The following is a 25,766-nucleotide window of genomic DNA, read 5'->3' as shown; positions in this document are numbered from 1 at the left end:
TCGCCTCAACCAAATGTGTGATTTATTTTTGGAGAAAAATAATTAAAACAGGTTTTTCCAATAAGAGGGAGAAATAGTAACATGAGATCATACCCTGATTACATGTTAATTACCACATTCTATACAACGTGGATGTGCTCAACATGTACTCAATGATAAAATAATGAACCACTGTGATTTAAAAATCACAAATCACTTGCCAACATTTTAAATTTATGAATATCGAAACAGACACCTAAAAATAAGTGTATTTTAAAAATAAGCTTTTGACAGTGTTTATAGATCAAATGTTATGTATAAATAGTACAGCAAATATACGGACAACACTGCTAGTTTCCACTTAATTTCTTCATAATATGGCTGTCTGGTGTTGCATTAGTGAAGATACTACCAACAACCACATGGGTACCCCAGAGACTATGACGAATCACTTTACAGCAGCCGAGATCGTCGACAGAGAATCCTAAGTGTCGATAGCGTTCATCAGTTTCAAAAAGAGTGTTATTTGTATATGGTCCAAAAAACTAGAGGAAATAAAAAATGAAGTCATACTGTCATTATCAAGAAAGACATTTTAAGAATATACATATCTATTTAATATTCCAGATAGTTAAAAAATCAAATCACCACCACCACAACAAAGGTCACATGGAACACCTAACCCCCACCACCCGATACCTGAGCATTCTGGAAATGTGAAATGATCAGCAAATTTCAGAATACCTAAAACCGCACGCATAGCATTACATGGCTTTTAAGGATGGAATGACCATCTATGGTTCACCTTCATCACCTTCAAGATGAGGAAATTAAAGCCCAGAGTAAAAGCTTCTCATTTCTGAATCTGTACTATATCTTATCTAACTCTGAGAAGAAATAATATATATATTACTATCATAAATTCAAAAGTCTAAAATGAATTTACTACTTGTAAGTGAAAGGTACAGCCAGAATTTAAAATGTGACCACAACAGTGGCCTCAGTGATTATTTTCTTGAAAGTATAACTTTATAAATGTTAATTTCCAAAAAAAAAAACCACTTCTCTAAATATTTATTTTACCATCTATAGTTTTTTTCATTTAATTCTAAAAATAATTTTGGAATTACTTCTAATTTTCGACAAACAGTAAATACTATTTCAATGCAAATCAAATATCTACTAGTGACTATGGGAATTAGTATTTTTAATTAAAAAAAGTTAAGGATAGAGTAATTTAACTTTGAGTTAAAGAGATTCCTCAAAAGTTGTGAATCCAACTGACTCAGAGTAGTACTTCTTCGTGTAAAACTGTAAGGTTTTAAAATAGTCTTGAATGATCTACTTTTACCAAGATTATTATAATTTACAAATCTCAAGTCATTTCTACTTCAATTTATATAATCCAGCTTTCAAAATACATTTAATTACTCACTGCCACACCAGAGGATGGGTCAATAAAGTCAGCCCAATAACCTTCAGCTCGAAGAGCATAGCAAATTTCCTTAGCACCACTGATGAACTGCATTGAAAAAAAAAAAGGCACAAATAATATATGCCCACTATAGCATCAATGTAGACTTAGTTTTATTTTTTTTAATAGGCTTTTAAGTGATTATCTTTTGTTTCAGATAGAGAACTCAACAGGACTTAAAAACAACAACAATGAAAACAAAACCCAATGCTGCTGAGTCGATTCTGGCTCATAGCTACACTATAGGACACAGTAGAACTGTTTCATATGGTTTCATGGAACAGCTGGAGGATCTGAACTCCCAACCTTTTGGTTACCAGTTGAACTCTTAACTGCACCACCAGGGCCCCCCCCCAAAAATATAGAAGTAACGACAAGTCAGACTACAAAGCCCTAAGATTTTCACCATTCCAAAAGAAAAATGGTTCACATAACACTTGCTTTTAAAAAGTCTGAATTCCATATTTTTTTCTTCTAAATTATTTCCCATTTTATGAACTATTTCTAATCAGTTCTGTGCTATTAACTCCTGAATTCATCATGAATTATAAATTATAGTTGCCATATATCACTATGGAGATATTAGAAATAAGGTAAGATAGGGAAAAAAAAATTCAATAATGAAAAGATGTGAGCCATTCATTAGTCTGAATGAAAGATGTCTAAAAACATATTACTGGTTTGTGCATCCTTCAAAAACATTTATCCCCTCACATGCTTCATAGTCATAAAGTATTTCTGAAAAAGCACATAAAGATAACAGAAGAAGAACTTGATACCTGGGATACAGCGGTGGACAGGATACTTGCTTTTACTACATACTCCTCTGTATCTTTTGTATAGTGTATATTCATTACATACCACATGCATGTACTGCATATTCACAATCCTGACTTGCCATCCTAATGTTAGCTACCACTGAGTCAATTCCAACTCATGGCAACCCTATGTGTGCAAAGCAGAACTGCTCCGTAAGGTTTTTAAGGCTGTCTTCCGAGGCACCTGTAGATGAGTTCACACTGCCAACCTTTTGTCTAGTATTCTAGTGCTTAACTATTTTTGTCACCCAGGGACTGCTTAATTAGTCTTATCAAATGTCTAAGTAGTCAAAAGACAGTAACATATATTAAGGCCAGGTTACAATGTTAAAAAAGAGTAGTCCACAAATACTTAAAAAACAAGGGCAGTTTTACTTCCACCCATAAAATAACAAGTATCAAATTTGCCATCCTGGTGAAAATTATCAAACTGAACAAAATACATGCAGCAACTGTTCTTAGACTTGAACAACAGCTGGACCAAGACTGTAATCCTTGAGAGAAGGGAAACAAATGAGGTGATCCCCATACTTGTTCCAGCTTTCTGCTTGGGGTATTTTCCTCTTGTAGGGCAAAGGGGTAGAGTCCAAGGAAAGTGATGGTGTCACTGAGTTGAGGAGGCTGAAAGCAGAGTTTTCTTCTGGTGAAGCATCTAGCATTTGCGGGGCAGGGTACCGGAAAAGAGGGAGACGCATAAAGGGGGCTCCTGAGGAGTCACCCTGGTTCTTCAGCCGGGACTGGGCTGCACATGTCCAAACTGAGATTCCCTGAGGCCTAGCAGAGACTGCCTACTGGGACTGAGTTGAATGCTGACACCAGAGGTTTGTGGAGCAGGAAAACATTGGATTTCGGACCCAGCCAGCTTGAGGAAAAAAACAAAACACTGAGGACTTCTGACATTCAGTTGAGATCCCTGAAAGGTCAAGTCTTAGGAATACCAACTATGCCCTAACTCAGGGGTCAGCAAGCTATAGCTTGAGGGTCAAATCTGGCTTGTTGCCTGTTTTGTAAATAAAGTTTTACTGGAAAACAGCCATGACTATTCCTTTGCATACTGCCTGTGTTGCTTTCATACTACAACAGCTGAGTTAAGTAGGTGAGGTAGAGGCTCTATGGTCTAGAAAGCCTAAAATATTTACTATCTGACCCTTTCAAAAAAAGTTTAGCTACTCTGTTATAGAGGTATAAAACCTAAGCTAACTTATTTTCTCCAGCTATCTTCTCATAAGCTAATGATAAACTCTAAAATAACACTGTATTCTTTAGGTTGTTTTCCACCCCTAATGTTTATATGTATTATATTGCTATTTCACTAATTCTCATAATTCTTAAAAAAAAAAAAAATAGAAAAACTACTGATTATGGTCTAGAAAATAGTTATTAAAATATATTGCAATTTTATGAATAGCCCTGCCATATACAAAAACTCTACAAGGAGAGCAAAGCAGTGCAGTCAAATGTTTACAAATATTAACTAGAAGAATTCCAAATGATAAGTACTGAGTATTTCTTGTAAGATTTCTGTTCATTGATAGGAAACACTGGCATCTGCTGGAAAAAAATAATAGATAAAACCATGAAACATAAAATACCTACTTGGAGAGTAAGCAAGGTGTGTTTCCAAAATAACCATTATTCTCCTTGCTGTCGAGTCAATTCCGACTCACAGGGACCCTAAAGGACAGAGTAGGACTGCCCATAGGGTTTCCAAGGAGCAGCTGGTGGATTTGAACTGCTGACCTTTTGGTTAGCAGCCGAGCTCTTTATCACTGCACTACCAAAGCTTCAAATAACCACTAACATATCTGAAATAGAAAACTCTCTCTTCAGTAGAAGATAAAATAGCTGCAGTCACTATAAAATTAAAAATTGCATGATAAAACATGTTGCCATTTTAAAGCAACAGGTTACAGGAAAATTAAGTTACAACTATACTGGAGCCAGTATCAAATTAGGTTCAAAATCTTTAACTGATCAAAAATTAAGACCACTAATGCAATGTACATTGTAAGAGTTCTTCAGAGGCTAAATGATGGTGATGGTGAGTATATATTTACTAAGCATTATCTTAATATGTAAATAGAAAACGTCTACTGTTAGCTATTGCCTACTTAAGTACCAACTCTTTAAATTCAGATATCCTTAAAAGTAGAGACAATGTCTTATGCCTCTCTGTAACTCCCTTCTTAATCAGCATATTAACTTGCTCATCAGTTTGTTGACTACTACGTGAAATTTATCAGCAAAGCTATATATGGGACGTTTAAGTATGAAGGCATTTTCATTAAATACTCTGCTGAATATGTCATTTACTATACACATATGTATACACACATACATATATACATGTGTATACTTTTTTTTTTTTTTTTTACAAATTAAGAGATCCATACACCAAATTCCTAAAGAAAATATAAAATAATTCCTAACATTATTCTGCATGAATATCAGCAGAGTGGATTTTCAACTAAAGTTAGCTATGGTTCCCAAGTGAGTTATTCTTAACCTGTCGTGTAGGCAGAGGAACAATCCTTTCTATCATACAAAGAAACTGATAACATAGTATTACCTCCAAATAAAACTCTTAGAGAACTAGGTAGTTTAAAAAAATGACACTTTATCCAGGGTAAGCTGGGGTGAGAACATATAAACCAGGCTAAATCTTCTGGGTGGACAAATTGGCACTGTCTATGAAAATTTAAAATGTATATGTCCCTTGATTCAGCAACTCTCTATTTAGTAATCTACAGATAATTGTGTGTGCATAAAAATATATGTACAAAGATACTACTGTGTTGCCTGTAATAGGAAAAGTTTCATTCTCATCCTAAAAATCACTAAGGAAATGTTTAAACAAAATACGGTTTACCCATGTAATGTATGCAACGCAAAATTTACAAATAATGCAATAGATCTTTGTGTAATAAGGCTATGGAAAGGTGTCAAAAAACAGATCTTTACATCAAAAGCAAAGCACAGAAAAAAAATGTAGGTATATGGTATTGTGCAGTAGACTGTTACTGTTTACTTTTTGGAGACGGTTGGGGTAATTTTTACTTTTTATGATTTAAAGAAAAAGAAATAGTATAAAGAGTTAATTTTACTTTTTTTAAATGGCACTTTCCAAATTTCCTAAAGGAAACATAAATTTAAAAAATAGATTGAGGAAAGTACTGGAAAGAAGCTAGGGTATTCAAAGATATTAAAAAAAAAAAAACTGTGGTGTTTTTATTCTCAGAAAAGAGGTACTAAGTTCTTCAGCACTGAAATACTCTAGCGGAGAATTAATAAAGGCTAGAAAAGACACTCATTATTTTAGAACATTGTGGTCACTGATGCTTAAGATCACAAAAATTATTATCAGTAATTAAATAATTACCTTTTCTAAGAGCATTTCTCTTTCATTTTCTACCTCCTCACTCCAAATAGTCATATCATTCTTAGTTTTCTGCGTTACAGTCAAAACCATTAGTTTGCTGCTGGTCACTTCTGGAAATAGTGATTCAAAATCTAGAAAGAAAATACAATAAAAATTCCAAGGAGAAGAGAATTTGGTTAAAAAAAAAACCCCCAAAAAACAGTGCATAAAAGTACTTTAGGAAAATGGATATTTAAGTTAAATTATAGTGATACTAAGGTATTTCTATATTATTTTTGAAAAGGGTAAGGTAAACTTAGTTTTGGTTTACTTAATTCTGCTGTTGTTAGATGAACTTAAATGTTACTGCCAACAATTCTGAAAGGTAGGTAGGATTACAACTTAGTGGTGCTATTATAATTTTCAAAAAAGTTTATTATTTTTTCTCAGTACTTACATATTAGCTCACGAAATTATAGCTATAATAATTACCCAGAGACATAAATGATTTAAATTAGGCTTATGAAAAAAATGTTATTAAAAATTCTACTTTTCCTGTCTAATGTAAGCATGAGGTCAAATGCCAGGGGACATTTGAAAGCCTTAATTTTGGTCATGCAATTACCTCAGAGCATTTTAGCTATCCTAAATAAAAAAATGAAAAATCAAACAACAACAACAAAAAACCTACTGCTGTTGAGCTGATTGCAACTCACAGTGACCCTAAAGGACAGAGTAGAACTGTCCCATAGGGTTTCCAAGGAGAAAGTTGCAGATCTGAACTGCTGACCTTTTGATCAGAAGCCAAGCTCTTAACCACTGCACCACCAGGGCTCCAAACTGCTCCTTGGAAACTCTATGGGGCAGTTCTATTCTGAACATTTTTCTCAGTATTTACATACTAGCTCATGATATTATAGCTACACTAATCGCCCAGGAGCGTACATCATTTTAAATTAGCTTTGGAAAAACGTTATTAAAAATTCTACTTTTCCTACATCCCAGCTAATTGGCCTAATAACATGTTTAGCCCTTCTGTTCTATCTCCTAGTTTGTTGCATAGAGCCTGGGGTCTTAAATGCTTGCAAATGGCCATCCAAGGCACAACAATTGGTCTCTATTCACGTGGTGCAACAGAGGAAGAAGAAGAGTCAGGAACAGGAGAAGGATATAGAATGTGTGGCTAACTGCCTCCAAGAAGAACTGCTTTCTTTGCCACGAGACCAGAAGAACTGAATAGTGCCCAGCTACCATTACTAAACATTTTGATCAAAGATTCCATAGAAAAGCCCTGATCAAAACGGAGAATATGCAGAAGAGAATTTCAAATTCTCATGAACTCTACACTTTCTGGGGCCATGGAGGGTGGATGAACCCCTGAAACTACTGCCCTGAGATAATCTTTAAACCTTAATCCAAAAATATCCCCTGAAGTCTTCTTAAAGCCAAACAATAACTTGGGTTAACTGGTAAGGAACGTCTGCCTTGGGCATTATGCTCTCTTAAGAACTATCTACATGGGATCAAATTGACAACAGCAACTTGAAAGATTAGATAGGAACCTTAGGATGCAATAAGTTTATGTTAATGAGGGAAGAACAACCCAGAATAGGAGAGTGAGAACAGTCACACAACTCAAAGAATACAATCAACTGTCACAAAATTGTATATGCAGAAACTGTTGAACTGGTGTATGTTTTGCTGTGTATATTCTCAACAACAAAATAAATAAAATTTAGGAAAAAAAAGCACAGAGCATCGTAACGCCTATTAAAAAAAACAAACCAAACCTGTTGCCGCGAGTCTATTCCGACTCATAGCGACCCTACAAGAGGGTGGAACTGCCCCATAGATTTCCAAGCAGCACCTGGTGGATTTGAGCTGCTGACCTTCTGGTTAGCAGCACGCAGCTCTTAACCACTATGCCACCAGGGTTTCCATAACGCCTACAGAATACATTATCCAACGCGTTAAAAGATTAATGACGTTATCTAATACACACTGATGTTACAGTGTATAAAGCATGACATACCTCTTCGCAGCAATTCTGGACACGTTTGGATTGCACACTCCACTTTGGCACTTTCAAAGTAAGTTTCTGCACTGTTAATTTCTTGTTCAATAGGTGCACCATTACTCTAAAGGGAACAAGAAATAAAAGCAAACTCTAAAATTCAAATAAAATGATATTTTACATATTATGAATTTATCTTCCACAGTTTTTTTTTTTTTTTTTTAAATAACTCTAATCAAATTGGGGTTGGGGTGAATGGAAAACTTAAAAGGTAATAGCGCTTTCTTATGTACTCAAACTATTTTGTGATGAATATTAGATTTACAATTCTAAAGAAATTTTGATTAAAATATAATAATGTGTAAGTATACTGATATCATAAAACTTGATATAAAAGTAAGCTAAGAAACTAAGATGCCTATGTGTCTTATAATGCTACCTTTTCTGATATTTTGTGATAGTATCAACTTTTTTTTTGCTCTATAATCTATAAAATGGGGATAATAACATTAACTTACAAAATAGCAATTAAATAATGCAATCTCTCCTACAGGAAGGGCTTAAAGCCTTTTATTCAACTGAAATTTATCAGGAGCCTACTATGCATCAGGCACTATGCCAGAAACAATAGTTAAAGAAAAAAATCCAGTCTTTACTCTCAGGGATCTCAGACCTAGTAGAAGGAAAATAAGCACAAATAAATAAATGCAATTCAATACGAAAAGTGCTATAAAGAAACTCTTCTGGGAGTATAGATAGGGAAGAAACTTGCTTTGCCAGGAGGAATCAGGAAAAGATTGAAATGGTGATATCTGAGCTACATCTTGATTATAAAGCATGTGTTTAATAGGTAAAAAAGAGGTGAAATATAGGTTAGGAATTCAGAAGGAAAAACCGTCTAGCAAGAGATTACCATACTGCAAGGCATGTGAAGATGAAAGGGAATGGTGTATTTACAACAGTGAAAAGTATGCTGTGGCTGCAGTGTGAGGGAGTAAGATGTAGTGGAAGACAAGGTAGGAAAGACTAGGGATCAGAGCTGTGAAAGGTCATCTGTGCTACATTAGGAAATTCTGACATCAGACTGGGAGCAATGAGGAACAGGAAGATCAGATCTATGAAGCCAAAGCTAGTGCCAGTGTGGAGGATGTATGGTAATGAAGAGCAACAAGTGACAGACTATAGCAACAGCCAGCATTCACTGATTCTTCACAGCAACCTTGTGGGTTAGAAATTATTATTCCCACTTTGACATAAAAACAGAGAATCAGAAAGTTAAATAATTCTCAAAATCACAAGTGGCAGAGCTAATCCTGAACCTAGATTTATCCTATTTCCAAAGTCCATCATGCTATAATGCCTCTAAGAATTCAGGTAAGTTAAGAGGCCTTGAACTCTGACAGCTAATATTAGTGACAACTCAAAGGACACAAGAATTTAGTAGCTATTTCAGAGATAGGTGCCCTGCTGACTCAGTGATTAAGTACTTGGCTATAACCAGAGGGTCAGCGGTTCAAACCTACCAGCTGCTCCACAGGAGAAAGATGCAGCAGTCTGCTTCCATAAAGATCTACAGCCTTAGAAGCCTTTTGGGCAGTTCTACTCTGTCCTATAGAGTCACTATGAGTCAGAGTTGACTCAGTGGAAGCGGGCTTGGGTTTTTTTAACCCCTGGCACTGGTGATGCCAGTGGTTAAAGCACTCATCTGCTAATTTAAAGGTTGACAATTCAAACCCACCAGCTGCTCTGAGGGAGAAAGATGTGGCAGTCTGCTTCCATGAAGATTTATAGCCTCGGGAACCCTATGGGGCAGTTCTCCTCTGTCCTATAGGGTCGGTATGAATCAGAATTGACTTGATGGCAATGGGTTTGGTTTTCATTTCAGAGATGGAAGCAGTAACAATTGGTCACTTGTTATTTATGAGGGTATGATAGAAACAGGAGTCAGGGTTAGTATTACAACTTTTTCTTGGGACAGTGGGTAGATGGCTAAGTCATTTATACTGTTGGTAATGTGAGAGTAATAGTAAGTTTTGAGAGAAAAAAGGACTCTTTCAGTATTCCAAAAAACCAAACCCACTGCTGTTGCGTCGATTCCGAAATATAGTGACCCCAGAGAGTTTCTACTGCTATGGAAGCAGGCTGCCACATCTTTCTTCTGTAGAGCTGCTGGTGGTTTAAAACTACCAACCTTTCAGTTAGCAGTTGATCATTTTAACCATTGTGCCACCAGGGATCCTTACTTCAGTATCATACATGTAAAATCTGAAAGTATCTGAGACATCCAGGTAAAGATGCTCAGGGGGCAGATAGAAATATGCAACCAGAGCTTAGAAATGTCGGAGATAGGAATACTGAGTACGAATTATAATAAAAACATTATCTTGTGGAGGAAGCCAAGGGAGTAAGTGACTAGAGATTAATTCAAATGAGAAGAGGAACAATGGAAACGTATGGGAAAGAATCATTTACGTGGAAGGTAGAAAAGGAACAAGCAATCAAGATGACTGAAAAGGAATTATTCAAGATAACATAGGGCGGTGAACCATGTCCCAGTGCCATTCCATACAAGCCGTAACAATAATTGATCCCAACAATATGACTTTGATAAAAAACTCAGCTCGAAATCACGTGGAAAGTGAAAAATGAAAAGCATCAAGGGCTTCACAGAAACTCTGAACTGCATGTTACTTTCCACTCGAATGAACAAAGGTCAATATCAGTGTTAAAAATGCAGACAAAATTCAAAAAAATAATATGGAGTCCTGGTGGCATAGTGGTTAAGAGTTTGGTTGCTAATCAGAAGGTCAGCAGTTTGCATCCACGAGCCGTCCTGTGGAAACCCTATGGAGTAGTTCTACTCTGTCCTATAGGGTTGCTATGAGTCGGAATTGACTGAATGGCAATGGGTTTTAATGAGTTAATTTATAACTTTCCAAAATTTTTAGTTTACTGTATCTGAGCATTTTGGAAATATCCTTTTCTTAAGCTTGTAAATGGCAAGAGTAGTATAAAACTCATCAGAATTTGATCCAGATAACCCTGAGGGTATGGCCCCGGACACCTTTTTAGCTCAATAATGAAGTCACTCCTGAAGTTCACCCTTCAGACAATGATTAGATAGGCCCATAAAACAAAAGGAGACTAAAGGGGCACATCAGACTACGGGCAAGGACTAGAAGGCAGCAGAGGACAGGAAAGCTGGTAATAGGGAATGCAAGGTCAAGAAGGGAAGAGTGTTGACATGTTGTGGCGTTGGTAACCAGCATCACAAACATTGTATGTACTAATTGTTTAATGAGAAGCTAATTTGTTCTGTAAACCTTCATCTAATGTACAATAATAAAAAGTTAAAAAAAACTAAAAAAAAAAAAAAAATTACTGCTTTAAAAGTAAAAAACATGTATCCTAAATTTCCAGTAATATAGGAATAATTATATAATCTATGTGTGAGAGACATGTATTAAAAACATACTTTTGAAGAATTAACCATTTCAAAGAGATTATAACTTGAAATAAAAAAAATTATATAGCAAACACACATAGGCCAATGCCAACGTTTTAAAAACTATGTATATTGTTTTTGTATATATTGGAATTAAACTATTTTTTTAAACTTTTTAAATGAAAGTAATATGCTCATATTAATCAGAAAGTAATACAGCCTTAATAATTAGAAAACACGATAAATGATATAAACAATTTACCTGAAATTCATTAACATATTGTGCCATCACAAACTCGTGCCTTTCACTTGATAAAGGTTCTGCTAGAACATCAGGCAAAGTTCTATGAACCGGGCTTTTCTTCTGTGAAGCTGTCCCATTGAGGTGACAATCAAAGCCTATATTCCCAGGAAGCTGGAATCTCTGATCCTGAGGTCCAAATGGTCCCATGGTTTCATCAGGCCATACTGTTTGAGTGCCTGAAGAACAACAAAATGATTCATTTTCTCCTTAATAGTCAAGAGCATTGGTAGACTGGAAGAATGATCCTATGATTATATATTTTTTGACGTAAAAGACAGTAAGATTTTCTTTACACAAACATTACTTGAAATCTGCTTTCTTGTGTGAATGTCAATTAATTACTCTCATGCCACTTCAAAAACACTAATCAAAACAACCAGTTGCTGGCTCATAATCAAGTGAAGTAGACTCTGATAATTTGTTCATCTGGAAAACAAAAGTATTAAGACTAGATAGATACAATGCATTTTGATGTGGCCATCTGATACAACTGTCTTATGCGGGCCACAAAAGAAAGCTTTAAGCATCCTCCTTTTTATAACTTTTACATTCCTAAATTATCTGTAGACACTTTTCACTCTATCTTTGAGTCCCATTCTACTGCTAGCCTCTACCCAGGTAGTGGAGATTGGGGATGGCATGGATGTCAAGGATTATGTACACACTGGGCATAATCAGCAAAAACCTGCCATAACCATGCAGCCTACATTTTTTTTGGGCTTTTGTTTTTAATTAATATTTTATTTTTGCTGCAAATATACACATCAAAACCCATTCCCATTCAGCAGTTTCCAGGCATAATGATCAGGGACATTAGCTGCATTCTTCACATTGTGCCAACATCTTTGCTACTTATTTTAGTTGTTTCACTCCTATTGATTTAAACTCCCTGCCCCTTAACCTTCTCATCTATGCTTTAAAACAGCTGTAGTCCATTTGGTCTTATATAGATAATTTTTTAAAAGAATGTAACACTCAAGGTTGACAATCTTTACTTTTTGAGCTAAACTGTTACTCAGTTTAAAGGTGGCTTCAGAGGATAGTTTTGGTTCAAGGTTTGAGGAGAAGCTCATGGCAACAGTCTCAGGACTCTTCTACCCTCAACAGGTCTACTACATCTGATTTTTTAAGAATTTGAAGTCTGTTCCACATTTTTTCCCTTTTCTATCAAAATCCATCTATTGTGTTCCTGATCAGAACATTCAGTAGTGGTAACTGGGCACCACCTAGCTCTTCAGGTCTCAAGGTAAAAGAGACAGTGGTTCATGGAGACAATTACTCGTATATTCCGGTTCCTTCTCTGATTCTTGAGTTTCCTTCTTTTTCTTTTGTTTTAGAGGAACAGAGACCAATAGCTGTATCTTAGATGGCTGTTCATAACCTTTAAGACTCCAGACACTACTCATTATACTGGGAAGGTACAACATAAACTTTTAAGAACTAGATTATTCCATTTGACTGGATGGTCTGACAAGACCATGACCCTAAGCCTTCAAACAAAGAGAACTGATCACATGAGGTGATTGGTTATGTCTAATTCGTATCAGCATCTATAGTCCTTTTCTCCTTTTTTGGGTTGTTGTTATTGTAAAATTGTACATAACCTAGCATTTGCCAATTCATCCTTTTTTCTTATGTACAGATTATTGACATCAATTACACTAGTCAAGTTGTGCAAACTTCATCCTTTCCCATCACCATAAAGAGAAAGTACCTACTAACTCGGGAATACTTCCCCTCTCCCCCAACTCCTACCCCTGGTAAGCACCCAATAAACACTAGTCTCTGTGTATTTACCTATTCTTGTCATTTCATAAAAGTGACTGACTTATTTCACTCAACATAACATCCTCCAGGTTCTTCTACGTTGTAAGGTGTTTTGTGAACACATTTTTCGTTACGGCTGAGTAGTATTCCATTTTATATATGTATCACATTTTGCTTATCCATTCATCTATTCGTGGGCACTTAGGTTGTTTCCATCTTTTTTGCTATTGTGAATGAACATAGGTGTGTGTATGTCTGTTCCTGTTCATTCTATTAAATCACCTAGGAGTGAACTTGCTGGGTCATATGGTAGTTCTAGTTTTTATTTTTTTGCGAAAATGTCAGACTGTTTTCTACAATGGCTATATGTGCCATTTTGTATTTCTACCAGTAATGAATGAAGATTTCAATTTCCCCACATCCTCACCAACATCTGTTATTTTCCTTTTTTTAAATCTTGGACATCCTAGTGGGAGTGAAATGGTATCTCACTGTGGTTTTGATTTCCGTTTCTCTGATGGCTAACAATGCTGAGCATCTTTTCATGTGTTTGTTGACCATTTGAATATCCTCTTTGGTGAAGTGTCTGTTCATGTCCTTTGCCTATTTTATGACTGGATTATTGCCTTTTTGATGTTAAGTTGTAAGAATTTTATATGTATTTTAGATATTAGACCTTTATAGGTTATATTATTCCCAAAAATTTCTTCTCAGTTTATAGGTTATCTTTTTACTCTTTTGATAAAGCCTTTTGACGAACATAAGTATATAACTTTTATGGGATCTCAGTTATGTTTTCTGCTGCTTGTACATTTGTTTTTGTGTTTGATAGTCATTGCTCTTATATTTTTCCCCAAGAACTTTATGGTTTAAACTGACCCATTATGAATTAGTTTTTGTGTATGGATCTTGCTTCATTTTTCTGCATGTAGAAATCTAGTTTTGCCAGCAAAAGGTTTGCTCATTATCTACAGAATTTATGTTAATTTGGATGGTTTCCAAGTTATAAATGTTAACCTTATTTTATTTATTCCATACATGTCAGGAGGGAAGAGGAAAATTTTTGTGCCACATACACTCCCTCATTTCCAGCACCAGATTGAACAAGAAAGTCTCAATTAAATTTCACAAAGTTCTCGAACTACTTTTAATATTATAAAATTAATATGTATTCCTGGTTAAAGAAAGCAGACTGAGTGGAAATATTTACCTCTTCTTCTCCCTCCAAAAAATCTCACTGAACTATAGGAAAGATACAAAACAAACCTATAAAAATCCATGCAAAGACTAGAAAATAAGAAAGAAAACTATCTGTAAACCAAAACCACTGCTGTCGAGTCAATTCTGACTCATAGTGACCCTCTAAGACAGAAGAGAATAGCCCTATAGGGCTTTCAAGACCGTAAATCTTTTTACGGAAGTAGGCTGCCACATCTTTCCGGTATGTTTGAACCAAAGACCTATTCGTTAGTAGCTGAGTGCTTTAACTACTGGACCATCAGGGCTCCTTCATCCATAAAGAGGGAACCAGAAATCTGAAGGCCGTGTAGAAGACAGAAAGCATAAAAAAGAAAAAGCTAAGTCAGAGAATAGCATGTATGACAATACTTATGTCCTTATGCTTTCAAATGCAGAGAAAAAGATCTAAAAAGAGAGACACCAAACTTAATAGTTGTTACCCTTGGAGAGGAGAATGGGATTGGAGTAACGGTTTATGGGGAACTCTACTTTTTATTCAACACACTTCTGTAATATTAATTTCCATAGGTGTTTCTGCTACAAGGTGTCCTACTTTGTTTCTGGAGCGCCTCCTGTTGAACAAAATTATGCACTAAAAATAATAAGGCTTATATGAAACAACAGAATTGGAATAGACCTAATCAACTCTGTAACCTAAGAACTAATAAAAATAATGATTCTAATAAAAATATTATCCCAGCTAAAAAGATATGTTAATTTCATAATTAAAAAATACTATTAAGATTTTATCTTAAAAAGGGTAGGTAAAGGGAATTTACTGGAAGGGTGTATAAAAGAAAGAGGTTTATGAGCTCTGGAAACAAAAGAAAAATACAAAGATTTAGAAGAACTGTAAAATCAAGTACCTCTTAAAGTACATGACCAAACTGAACCAAGAGAAAGAACAAGGTGAAGAAGAAGGAGTAAATGGATACCATGAAGAGTAATATATTTCTCTGTCATTGTTGAGTTAGGCTGTATTAGTGTACTTTGCACTCAGCTGCTGTTACCTTATGGCACAAAACATAAATGGGCTGGGAAAAACTGTGAAGGAGCCATTGTGACATAATTCCCTGTTTAATCAACCTTGTAACTTAATACGAATTGCATAAACACAGAACAGGTCACATTAATTTTTTCACCTAAAACTTAAAAAATATCCTAACATAAAAAATCCAAAGATCCAGAAAAGAATAAAGCCGAAAATTAAAGTAATACATATGCAAGGCAAAGGTTTGGTTTATAGAAAGGAAGGGACAACTGCTGCACATATTACTTGGCTATAAAAAAAAGTATTTTTTAATACTGAGACAGAACTGAGTGCCTGAAAATGGCCATGTCAGTATGGCTCCCGCACCTCTAGATCACAGTGCCACAATATCCCTCTTCCACACCTATAACATGCATCACCCATCAATCAAGACACTCTTTCCTGAACCCAGACACTGTCTCAAAATTGTCAACACGGTCTAGTCCAATGCTTCTCAAATTTTAAAGTACTCAAGAATCACCTGAGATCTTGTTAAAATGCAGATTCTGATTTAGGAGGTCTGGAATGGGGAGTGGGGCTCAAGAGTCTGCATTTCTCAAAAGCTCCTAGATGATGCTGATGCTGCTGCAGGTCTGAAGATCATGTTGAATTACAAGGTTCTAGATAGTCAACGAAGCCCTGGTGGCATAGTGGTTAGGATCTTACCGGCTAACCAAAAAGTCAACAGTTCAAATCTACCAAATGTTCCTTGGAAACCCTATGGGAGCAGTTCTACTCTGTCCTATAGGGTAGCTATGAATCGGAACCGACTTGACAGCACCTAACAACAACAAAAAAAATAACAACGACAGCCAATTGTCAAGTTCACAAGATAACACCTATTAGTTAATTTCCAACAAGATGAATTTTACAGACTATTCAGTGCTAGCATTCTCTAGTTATCATGTCTTTAAATAAATAAACACCCAATATTAATAGTGGATTTGATTATATTTTCATATGTTACTAGGTCATTTAGGTTTTCCCTTTTGTGAATAGCCTATTCATATCATTTTTTTACTTTCTACTGATGTTTAAAAACTCTTTTTATATCCAGGAAAACAATCCTTTATGTATTCTAGAGGACAAATTTGAATATACAGATGTCCCTGGAGAACTACATCATGCTCGGTAGCCAAAACCCACCGCCATCTAGTCCGACTCATAGCAACCCTATAAGACAGAGTAGAACTGCCCCATAGTTTCCCAGGAGCACCTGGTGGATTTGAACTGCCGACCTCTTGGTTAGCAGCTGTAGCACTTAACCACTATGCCACAGCGTTTCCATGCTTGGTAGAGGGTCAGCGAAAAAAAGGAAGACCCCTGACGAGATGGACTGACACAGTAGCTGCAACAATGGGCTCAAACCTAACGATTTTGAGGATGGGTGTAGGACCAGGCAGTGTTCTCTTCTGTTGTACACAGGGTCACTATGAGTTGGAACTGACTCGATGGCACCTAACAGTAATAGTTAGTTTTCAGATGGTGTGACCTGGGGAGTAGTTAGAGATGGGGTTAGAAAGAAAAACGGGGAAGATAAAAGTTTTTTATGCCCAAGTCAACTTACATTACATAGTAAGTAAAGTGTTCCATGAAAAGTGGATTCCATGTGCAATTCCTTTAGGACATCTTATGTTAAGCTTTTAAAAGCCTTTATATTTCAGTGTGTATTACAAACCTCCAAGATAGGAATCTGGGATGCAGCATTTCTCAAACTTATCTAACCACGCAGAACTTTTTTTTTTTTAACACTGAACAATGGTCGATAGCTTGAAGACAGCTTAGGAGCTGCTGGTGAAGTAATGAGAGATAACCAAGTAATGATGGATAAACAAAGTTTATCAAAGAAGAGAGGTGGATGAAATATTTTATGGCAAAGAATATCAAGAAGTAGTACTATGGCTTAATAGGATCGAAAGGAGATTTGTCTCAGGGAGGACTGTGCATGTTTGAAGACAGAAATATTTAGGCAGAGTTCTGATTTTATTCTCAACAGAATAAACACAACTTTAAAAGATCTGTAAAACCTCAAGAGAAGTAACATTACAGGAAACATAATTAAAAATGTTTTAAAGCAATTATAAGTAAAGCAACAATAACTTTAACTTACATATATCCGGAGGTGCAGTGGCCACATGAGACTCATCAGAGCCTGAAGATCCTGCGGTTGAAAAGGCTTTGGGATTGACAACCCTTTTAACTAAAGAGTAAAATCCTGGGAGGTAGGAAACCAGTCTAGCTCTGTTACAGAGTACCTAAAAATGACACAAAACACAAATATTAAAAACAAAACAAAACAAAACAAGAAACAAGTAATAAATTACTCTGGGTAAAAAATATGTCTTTTCCAATGAAGGCAAGAATTCAAGGGTGCCACACGAGGAAGAATGGCAATCTATAAGAGTTATCTTATCTAGCAACACTAAAATGGAATCACAGCTAATAAGATTCTTTTATCCTCAAGACGGAGAGTATGGACCAAAATCTGTTTACTTTCTAACTCTACTCTTCTTTTACTGTTATAAAGCATGCTAATTACTCCGACATCATTCTTTCCTCTTAATTTTATGACAATGCCCTCTTTTCTTCATTTCACATATCTCTGTGGTACATTTTTTGCTCATATGTTCCTTTCCTAGACTCTGAGGTCAGCTGCATGGATGAATCTATCAATGTCTTTGGTGAATAAACTTGTGCAAAATACCTGGGTTTAATGCTGTGGTTGGCAGACTGTCTTTAAAAATAAAGTTTTATTAGAACACAACCACGCCCACTCCCTTATTTACTGTCTATGGCTGCTCCCACACTATAGTAGCAGAGTTGAGCAGCTCCGACAGAGACTGTAAGACCTGCAAAGCTTAAAATATTTACTATTTGTCCCTTTGCAGAAAAACATCTGCTGATTCTTGGTTTAGTGTAAAAGATGAAAGGGCAAATACTGCACAATCTGTGAAATACTACTGAAAGATGTGAAACACTGTTAAGAGCCTTGGGGAAGAAGGCCAAGTTTCATTAAGGATATATTAAGTTTTGAAGAATTGGTAGAAATTTAGTAAAGAAATTAGTAGAAGGGGGCATTTTTGAGTGACTACGATGAACAAAGGTATAGTCAAAAAAGATCTGTATATTCAGAAGAGTAACGAGTTCAGTGAGGGTAGACATCTGGAGTACAGTAAAAAACAGCCTTGAAAGCTAACTTGTGGGCAAACTAGTAAGAGCTTTATGTTTGACACAGACAATAAAACATCTGTTAGATCACGGTAAGTCAGAATTTTAATTGGTAGGCAGGGTGGAGTCAGAGTAAACTGATAAAATAAGGGATGTTTTTAAGGAATGTAACACTATTGGCAGTATAGAGAATGGACTCGAGTGGCAGCAGAGGCAGTAAGAAAGTTATTTACCAGGATGTTGAAAAAACAATCCAGCCAGATTTGATATTTCAAAATTATTCTGTTTCCCTTCCACAGAGTATTCTGAAATCCAACTCATTTGTTCTTTCTTACTTCATTTCTTGCCATTAGTATAAAAGAACACCCTAACTGTTCTTTTTACCTTTCTGCCATAATTTCCTACTAATTTTACTCTCCCTTCTCTTACTCCATTTGTTAGTCACATAAAAATAATTTCCCAACATTTCCCATACTTGTTTGCATTCTTTTATACTGCCACTAGATTGTTCTACTAAAACGCCCTTCATCCTCCTTCTGTTGCTATTTGTTGTCAGCGTTAGGTGCCGTCAAGCTGCTTGTGACTTATAGTGACCCAATGTGTAACAGAATGAACCTCTGCCGGGTCCTGCACCATCCTCACAATTGTTGCTATTTGAGTCCATTGCTACAGCCACTGTGACAATCCATCTCAATGAGGGTCTTCCTCTTTTTCACTGACCCTCTGCTTTACGAAGCATGATGTCTTTCTCCAGGGACTTGGTCCCTCCTGATAACAGGTCCAAAGTATGTGAGACAAAGTCTCACCATCCTCACTCTGAAGTAGCGTTCTGGCTGTACTTCTTCCAAGACAGATGTGTTTGTTCTTCTGGAAGTCCATGTATATTTAATATTCTTTGCCAACACCATAATTCAAATGCATCGATTCTTCTTTGGTCTTCCTTATTCATTGTTCAGCTTTCACATGCATGAAGTGATGGAAAATACCATGGCTTGGGTCAGGCACACCTTGGTCCTTAAAGTGGCATCTCTACTTTTTAACACTTCAAAGAGGTCTTTTGCAGCAGATTATTTTGCTAACATGCCCTTTTTCCCTCCTTCCAGACTTATCAAGTTCCTACTTTTTCTTCAAGATCCAGATAAGTATAACCTCTTTTGCGATATATGTCTCCAAAGCACAATACCTGTCTCCACAGCATTCTGCCCTCCTGAAAGTTTAAGTACCATCCTCCCTTGCAGTCTACACTCAACCCGCCCAAAGATGGCAAAAGTGATCATTACTCAGCTATTTCCCTACTAGACAAACTCAGACTTCTGAATGCTTATATAATATAAATTCACCTTCGCAATTAAGAATATTTAACAAAGTATGCCTCAGGATTTAAAGGTAATTTTAAATTTCAAAAACATGTTGAGCAATGTAGGGTCGCTATGAGTCGGAATTGACTCGACGGCACTGAGTGGGTTAATGACATAACAAGAGATGATAATCTGAAGGGGAAAATGTTCATATGAAGGCATGTAAGAGTTAATAAGCAATAGATGTTAGCTACTATGGGCCAGGGTCTATGCTGTGTTTTACATGAATTGTTTTATTTAATTCTACAACAATTCTATGTACTATTAACATTAGTTTTAGTATGATTATTAAAATGTTTCACAATCCTTTTTCACATTGCTTCAAAAGCAAAAATTAAAAGAAAAGGAAGAGTATCCAAATAATTTTAGAAACTGCCTAATATTATTCATAATTATTTTAGCCTCTGAGAACCAAGGACTCTGAGATTTTATTTTCATGTTTTTTTCTTGCTGTAAAAAATTTTAACAAAAACTATATAATAAAATTTGAGTTTTGTTCCCAGTTTAAAGACAACCAATGATCAAGTTTCATTTCACAACAAAATACACTAATATGCCCTCTGAATGGGACAGCTCATGACAGTACCAATCTGTTTTAAACCCTCCCCTTTAACCTCTATTGTTGTTAGCTGCTGTCGAGTTGGTTCTCACAGCGACCTTATGTATAACAGAACAAAACGCTGCCCAGTCCTGCGCCATTTTATAATCATTGCTATGTTTGAGGTCACCTAAACTTGTAAGATTTCAAATCCTTTACTGTGGAAGGGAATATTTTGTGCAAACTTTACAGATTTTATGACATCAAGTTAGCCAGTAAATATAAAAGTGTTAGAACCACCAGTTTATTTTAGTTCAAGGAGAATCATGTATTTTATACAAGACCAACTTCAAACAATCCCAGGATTCTAAAAGCAGGAAGATGGCAGGCTATTAAAATTTAATTGTAAAACCCTTAGTAGGATATAAAGAGACCCAGCCTTTTAGATACCATCTGAGGATGGTATTCTGCTCTTGGCTGTGGGAAAGGAAAAATGAGTCAGTATCAGATACTGCAAACTGGTGGTCTAAGGAGCTCATATACATCCATCCACTGACATCTGAGTGTGGCCCACACAGTGTTACAAAAAATTTGAATTGGATACCAATAGTTAAAAATTGGGATATTTCACATAGAAGGTTCAGATTTTTGGCTTCTCTTGAAAACTCATTAGATCTGGCAGCACTGGACTCACATTCCCAAAGGGCATTAAAAAGGCATTAGCTAGTAGTAAATCACTAAGGTCAGGCAAGACTGCTCCCTTTATATTTGAAATGTATATTTCAGTACCTCACAGTCCCCATCAAGGCCTCTTAATTTGGTCTGCCTAATCCCTGAAATATAGGCATTTACGAACCTTGCTACATATGTTAACCAGATTGTTGAAGATGTACATATCTGTGTATTTCATTACTAACATCCACTCAGAATTTATAACGCATACAAATTAACTCAAATTTTAAAGTACATTTGAATACAAAAATTTAAAATACATTTTAATGAAAATTTCTTTCTAACAATAAAATAACTTATAGGAGTGTCTTTCACAAAACATCTACCCTACTGAACTTATTTATTCATTTACACCAAAATCAAGCTAAATCAAGCTAGGTTAAATATATTACCATTCTATTTTAATTAATGCCTCTTTTTTTGAAAGTACCACATACTTCTTTTATAAAATTCCCCTTCTGTCCAGGTTATAGGTAGGTAAGAACTCACCTTAAAACATGACCGACATTGGTCCATCTTATGCCTTATTCCTTTTGTCACACCTGGCTACGTATTGCCATATTAATCTTCCTAGCGTACAGCTTCAGAGCCCTGGTTGCACACTGGTTAAGAGCTCAGGCTGCTTAATCAGAAGGTCAGCAGTTCAAACCCACCAGCTGTTCCTTAGAAACCCCATGGGGCAGTTCTACTCTGTCATATAGGGTAGGGTTGCTATGAATCAGAATCACTCCATGGGTTTGGTTTTTTTTTTGGTTAATGTACATTTGTAATTAAATTACTTCACTGGGCAAAATCCTCAATGACTTAGCCCACCTTAAAGAAATAAAGTCTAAATCACTAAGTTTGGCATTCAAGGCTCTTTACTACTTTGCCCCAACTTCACATACCCAAAACCTACTGCCCTCGAGTCGATGGCCCACTAATTTTCACACATCTTATACACAATCAGGCAAAGCTGACATCCCAATTTTTGAAAGGGGACCGGTTCTTTAATTATACCTACTCTTTTTCCCATCCAAACCTCAGATACCTAAGTCCTACCCATCTTTCAAAATTCAAGTTAAATGCTTCTCCCATTAGGCAATTCCCAGGCCCCTGCTTTCACCGCTACATAAAGCTCTGTATCCGTATTGTACCTCTGATGCAGCTTTTTAAATAAAATTTTTACTTTCTACTTTTGTATTTTCTACTCTTTATACATGTCTTATGTTTCCAACTACATGAACTATATGTGTTGCGCTGTATTATTATCTCTGGTCTGTGTGAATAATACTCCTTACTCTCATTTTGTAGGATCTGAAAAGGAACTACTTATACTGAAAATATGCTCACAAAATTCTCAGTTTAGCCAAAAAAAAATTAAAAAAGTTTAAAAACAGATGCTAAATATTTACTGAAATAATGTTTAAAATATTGAAAGATTGCTTGCATTGAATCTCTGTTTCTGAAAATTAAATTGGGGAGTAAAGTATACCTTGTAGTGAATACCAAAACCAAAAACCCATTGCTGTTGAGTCGATCCAACACATACCCACTCTACAGCACAGAGCAGAACTGCCCCAATAGGGTTTCCAAGGAGCGGCTGGTGGATCTGAACTGGTGACCTTTTGGGCTGCAGCCGAGCTCTTAACCCTGGTGGCGCAGACGTGTAGTGAATAGAATGTTTATATTCAAACTTCCTTCAAAGCACAACATATTTTCACACCCCTTGCTTCCCTTGACATTTTGATTCAATTAATCTAACCAGTATAAACATTGTGCCACCAATGCCATCATAAAAGCGCCCTTCAATTTCCTAACAAGTTCCCAAACTGTTTTACTACGATTCTTACAAGACTAATTTACTCACATTGGCCATTTCTAGCGGAGAGAGCAGACGCAAAATATCTTTCCTTTTGAAAAGCTATTCCTGGGAAAGGACAAAAAAACAAAAACAGGCTCGTGACACATTAAGCTCTAACAACAAAAAGCTTGGGTGACGTCCACTATCTCCTACTGTGTGTCCCTCCACTACGACAGGACCAAAGCCCAAGCCCTCCGGTACCGCAGGGAGCCCAGAATTCGCCCCCGGCCCCTTAGGGCACAGAAGCGGGTGGGCAGACTCTTGCCCCGAGGAGGCCTTCCAGCCCTGAGCCCTCCCGGTTTACGGCCCCTGAAAACCACCTGCACCAGCTCAGGAAGGGTGAATGGGGGGGTGGTGGTAGGCGTGAGCGGCCAAGATACATAGTTCTGAAGGCCAAAGCAGGTACTTCAACAAAAGTCAGGACTGTCTGATAGCAGCTGGAGCAAAGATTCGGGATGAGCTGAAGGATGAGGAAGCAAAAAAGTGCCTACTGACAGGATGATTGGGGTGAGCGACTGGGGCCCTGTGGGAACAGGGACAATACCGAGGGTTGTGGCCCGAAAGTGGGAGAATCTGGAGGCGCTAAAGCAGCCGGAAACAGTCAGTACCAGGAACCGCCGCCGCCTCCAGCTGTCCGAAACACGGACTCTTCCCGTCGCCAAAATGGCGGCGGCGACTGCAGCAGTTGTAGAGTCTACGCTAGCGTGATGACCAGGTGAAGACGTTGCTACTGAGCGCATCGATGGGAAGAATCAGCGAACAGGAAATGCGCATGCGCTTAGTAGGTGTACAAAGAGCCAACCTTCCATTGGATAATCCCAGGCAAGCGTCAGGGGAGGGGCAGAGAGTGGGGCTGACGTGAGAGACCGAAGGTGGGGCGTCTAAGGATGTGTTGGAACGTCGTTTCGTTTCATTGATCGAAGTTATTGGGCGGTGGTTTCGTACGTTCGTTCCTCCCCGCAGAAACCGTTTTTACTGCCCCCAGGAGACACAGCATACTGTTCTTCGTATCACAGTTGTTTATTTTGCATGAATCACTGGTTTTTGAGAATAGGGCACTTTTTTTTTGTGTCCCAAGCCCCACTACAGTGTCAGGCCCATAATATGCTCAGCAATATATATTTAACAAATTATTTGTAAGTAGTATGTTATTTTTATTTATCAATTTTTAAAAATTAACTGAATTTTCCTTAGTATTTTTCTGTTCCAGGGTCCCACATTTAGTGTTAATGTTTCCTTTAGGCGCCTCTAGACTTGTAGTTTCTGGAACTTTCTTGTTTTTTATATCTTAACAGTTTTGAGGAGTACTGGGTCAGGTTAAAAAAAAAAAAAAGGAAGCCCCTCGACAAGATGGATTGACACACTGGCTGCAACAATGGGCTCAAGCATAATGGCAATTGTGAGGATGGCGCAGGACTGGGGCGGTGTTTTGTTGTGTTGTACACAGGGTCGCTATGAGTCAGAACGGGCTGGACAGCACCTAAAAACAATGGTCAGGCATTGTATAGAATGTCCCTCAATTGGGATATGTTTTTCTCATAATTGGACTGAGGCTATGGGTTTTTCTTTTTTTTCTGAAAGCTCATAGAAGTGTCATTTTCATTACTTTGTGTCATAATCTACCAACAGAATTTATCACTATTGAAGTTAATCCTGATCATCTGTTTGACATGGTGAATGTCAGGTTTCTTCATTTTAGAGTGTCCACCTGCCGCTGCCCCATACTGTACTCTTTGGAAGGAAGTCCCTCTGGGGCGGCCCACACTTAAAGGGTGGGGGTTATGCTCCACCTCCTTGAGGGCAGAGAACATACATAATTTTTTTTGAATTTTTCAGGAGAGAGTTGTCTATTTGTCCCCATTTATTTGTTTATTCAATAATCTATATCAGCATAGACTCATGGATATATATTTTATACTTTGGGATATAATTCAATACTATTTTATTTTATTGCTCAAATTGTTGCAGTTTTGGTCATGGGACCTCTTCCAACTGGCTCCTGTATTCCTTTTTTAAAAGATATTTCTTTACTTCCTGGCATTACAAAATGTTCCAGGCTCATCTTGTATATTCCTTGCCCCAGTGCTAGAATCAAGACATTTCTCCAAGGAGCCCAGATTTTTTTGTTTTTTTTAATTGGAGAATGGTATTAGAAACCAAAATTCGGGTGTTTGAGGGTGTTGTTGCTTCTAGGCCCGCTTAGCTGACAGAACAAGGAAATACATGGGTGTATCTGAGGCCCAGTATCTCAGTGGTAAGAGCTCGGCTGCTAACCAAAAGGTCAGCAGTTTGAATCAACCAGCGGTTCTTTGTAAACACTACTGGGCAGTTTTGCTCTGTCCCATAGGGTCATTATGAGTCTGAATTGACTTGATGGCAATGGATTTGGATAGTAACCTGAGTATATATGCATGTATGTAGATATTTCTGTATATAACCATCTATATTAAACTAAACATGAGTTCATGCTGATGTCTGTAATTCTAATCTAGTAATACATGAATCATTCTAGCCTCTTCCTATTGCTTGTCTGTAACGTCCTACTCCTGTGGTGAGAAACCTGGCTCCCACCATTTGCTGTTCATTATTGTTCAATTTCATTATACATGTATAGCAGTATCAGAATTGTTAATTCATACCTCTCTGGGAAAAGTTACGGACTAGAGTACAGTGCTTATGTACAGTTTTGCCTTTAGACA

General features: G+C 36.9%; 1 protein-coding gene across 2 annotated transcripts; it reads right to left on the bottom strand.

Annotated features, from left to right (window-relative positions):
• On the bottom strand, window positions 1-23,809 carry MMADHC (metabolism of cobalamin associated D). 2 transcript variants are annotated; one of them, XM_003405849.4, is made up of 8 exons: window positions 23,612-23,809; window positions 23,074-23,133; window positions 17,539-17,683; window positions 11,351-11,568; window positions 7,662-7,767; window positions 5,651-5,781; window positions 1,415-1,501; window positions 1-524 (listed from the first exon to the last, which is right to left on the bottom strand). In XM_003405849.4, the coding sequence occupies exons 2-8, from the start codon at window positions 23,080-23,082 to the stop codon at window positions 330-332; spliced, it is 891 nt and encodes a 296-aa protein (XP_003405897.1). In that variant the 5' UTR covers window positions 23,083-23,133; window positions 23,612-23,809; the 3' UTR covers window positions 1-329. The 2 variants fall into 2 exon arrangements, with proteins under 2 accessions (XP_003405897.1, XP_023398728.1); XM_023542960.2 differs by having other exon boundaries at window positions 23,676-23,803.
• Between the last annotated feature and the right edge of the window lie 1,957 nt (window positions 23,810-25,766).

This window comes from Loxodonta africana, chromosome 6 (assembly GCF_030014295.1).
Source record: "Loxodonta africana isolate mLoxAfr1 chromosome 6, mLoxAfr1.hap2, whole genome shotgun sequence".
NCBI lineage: Eukaryota > Metazoa > Chordata > Mammalia > Proboscidea > Elephantidae > Loxodonta > Loxodonta africana.
This window is presented reverse-complemented; position numbering and strand designations above follow the sequence as displayed.

Coding starts and splice junctions, on each gene's coding strand:
- MMADHC (XM_003405849.4), bottom strand. Junction 5,782..7,661: donor TCCAGAATTGCTGCGAAGAG/GTATGTCATGCT, acceptor TTTTCTTTCTAG/ATTTTGAATCACTATTTCCA. Junction 525..1,414: donor ACCCATCCTCTGGTGTGGCA/GTGAGTAATTAA, acceptor TATTTCCTCTAG/TTTTTTGGACCATATACAAA.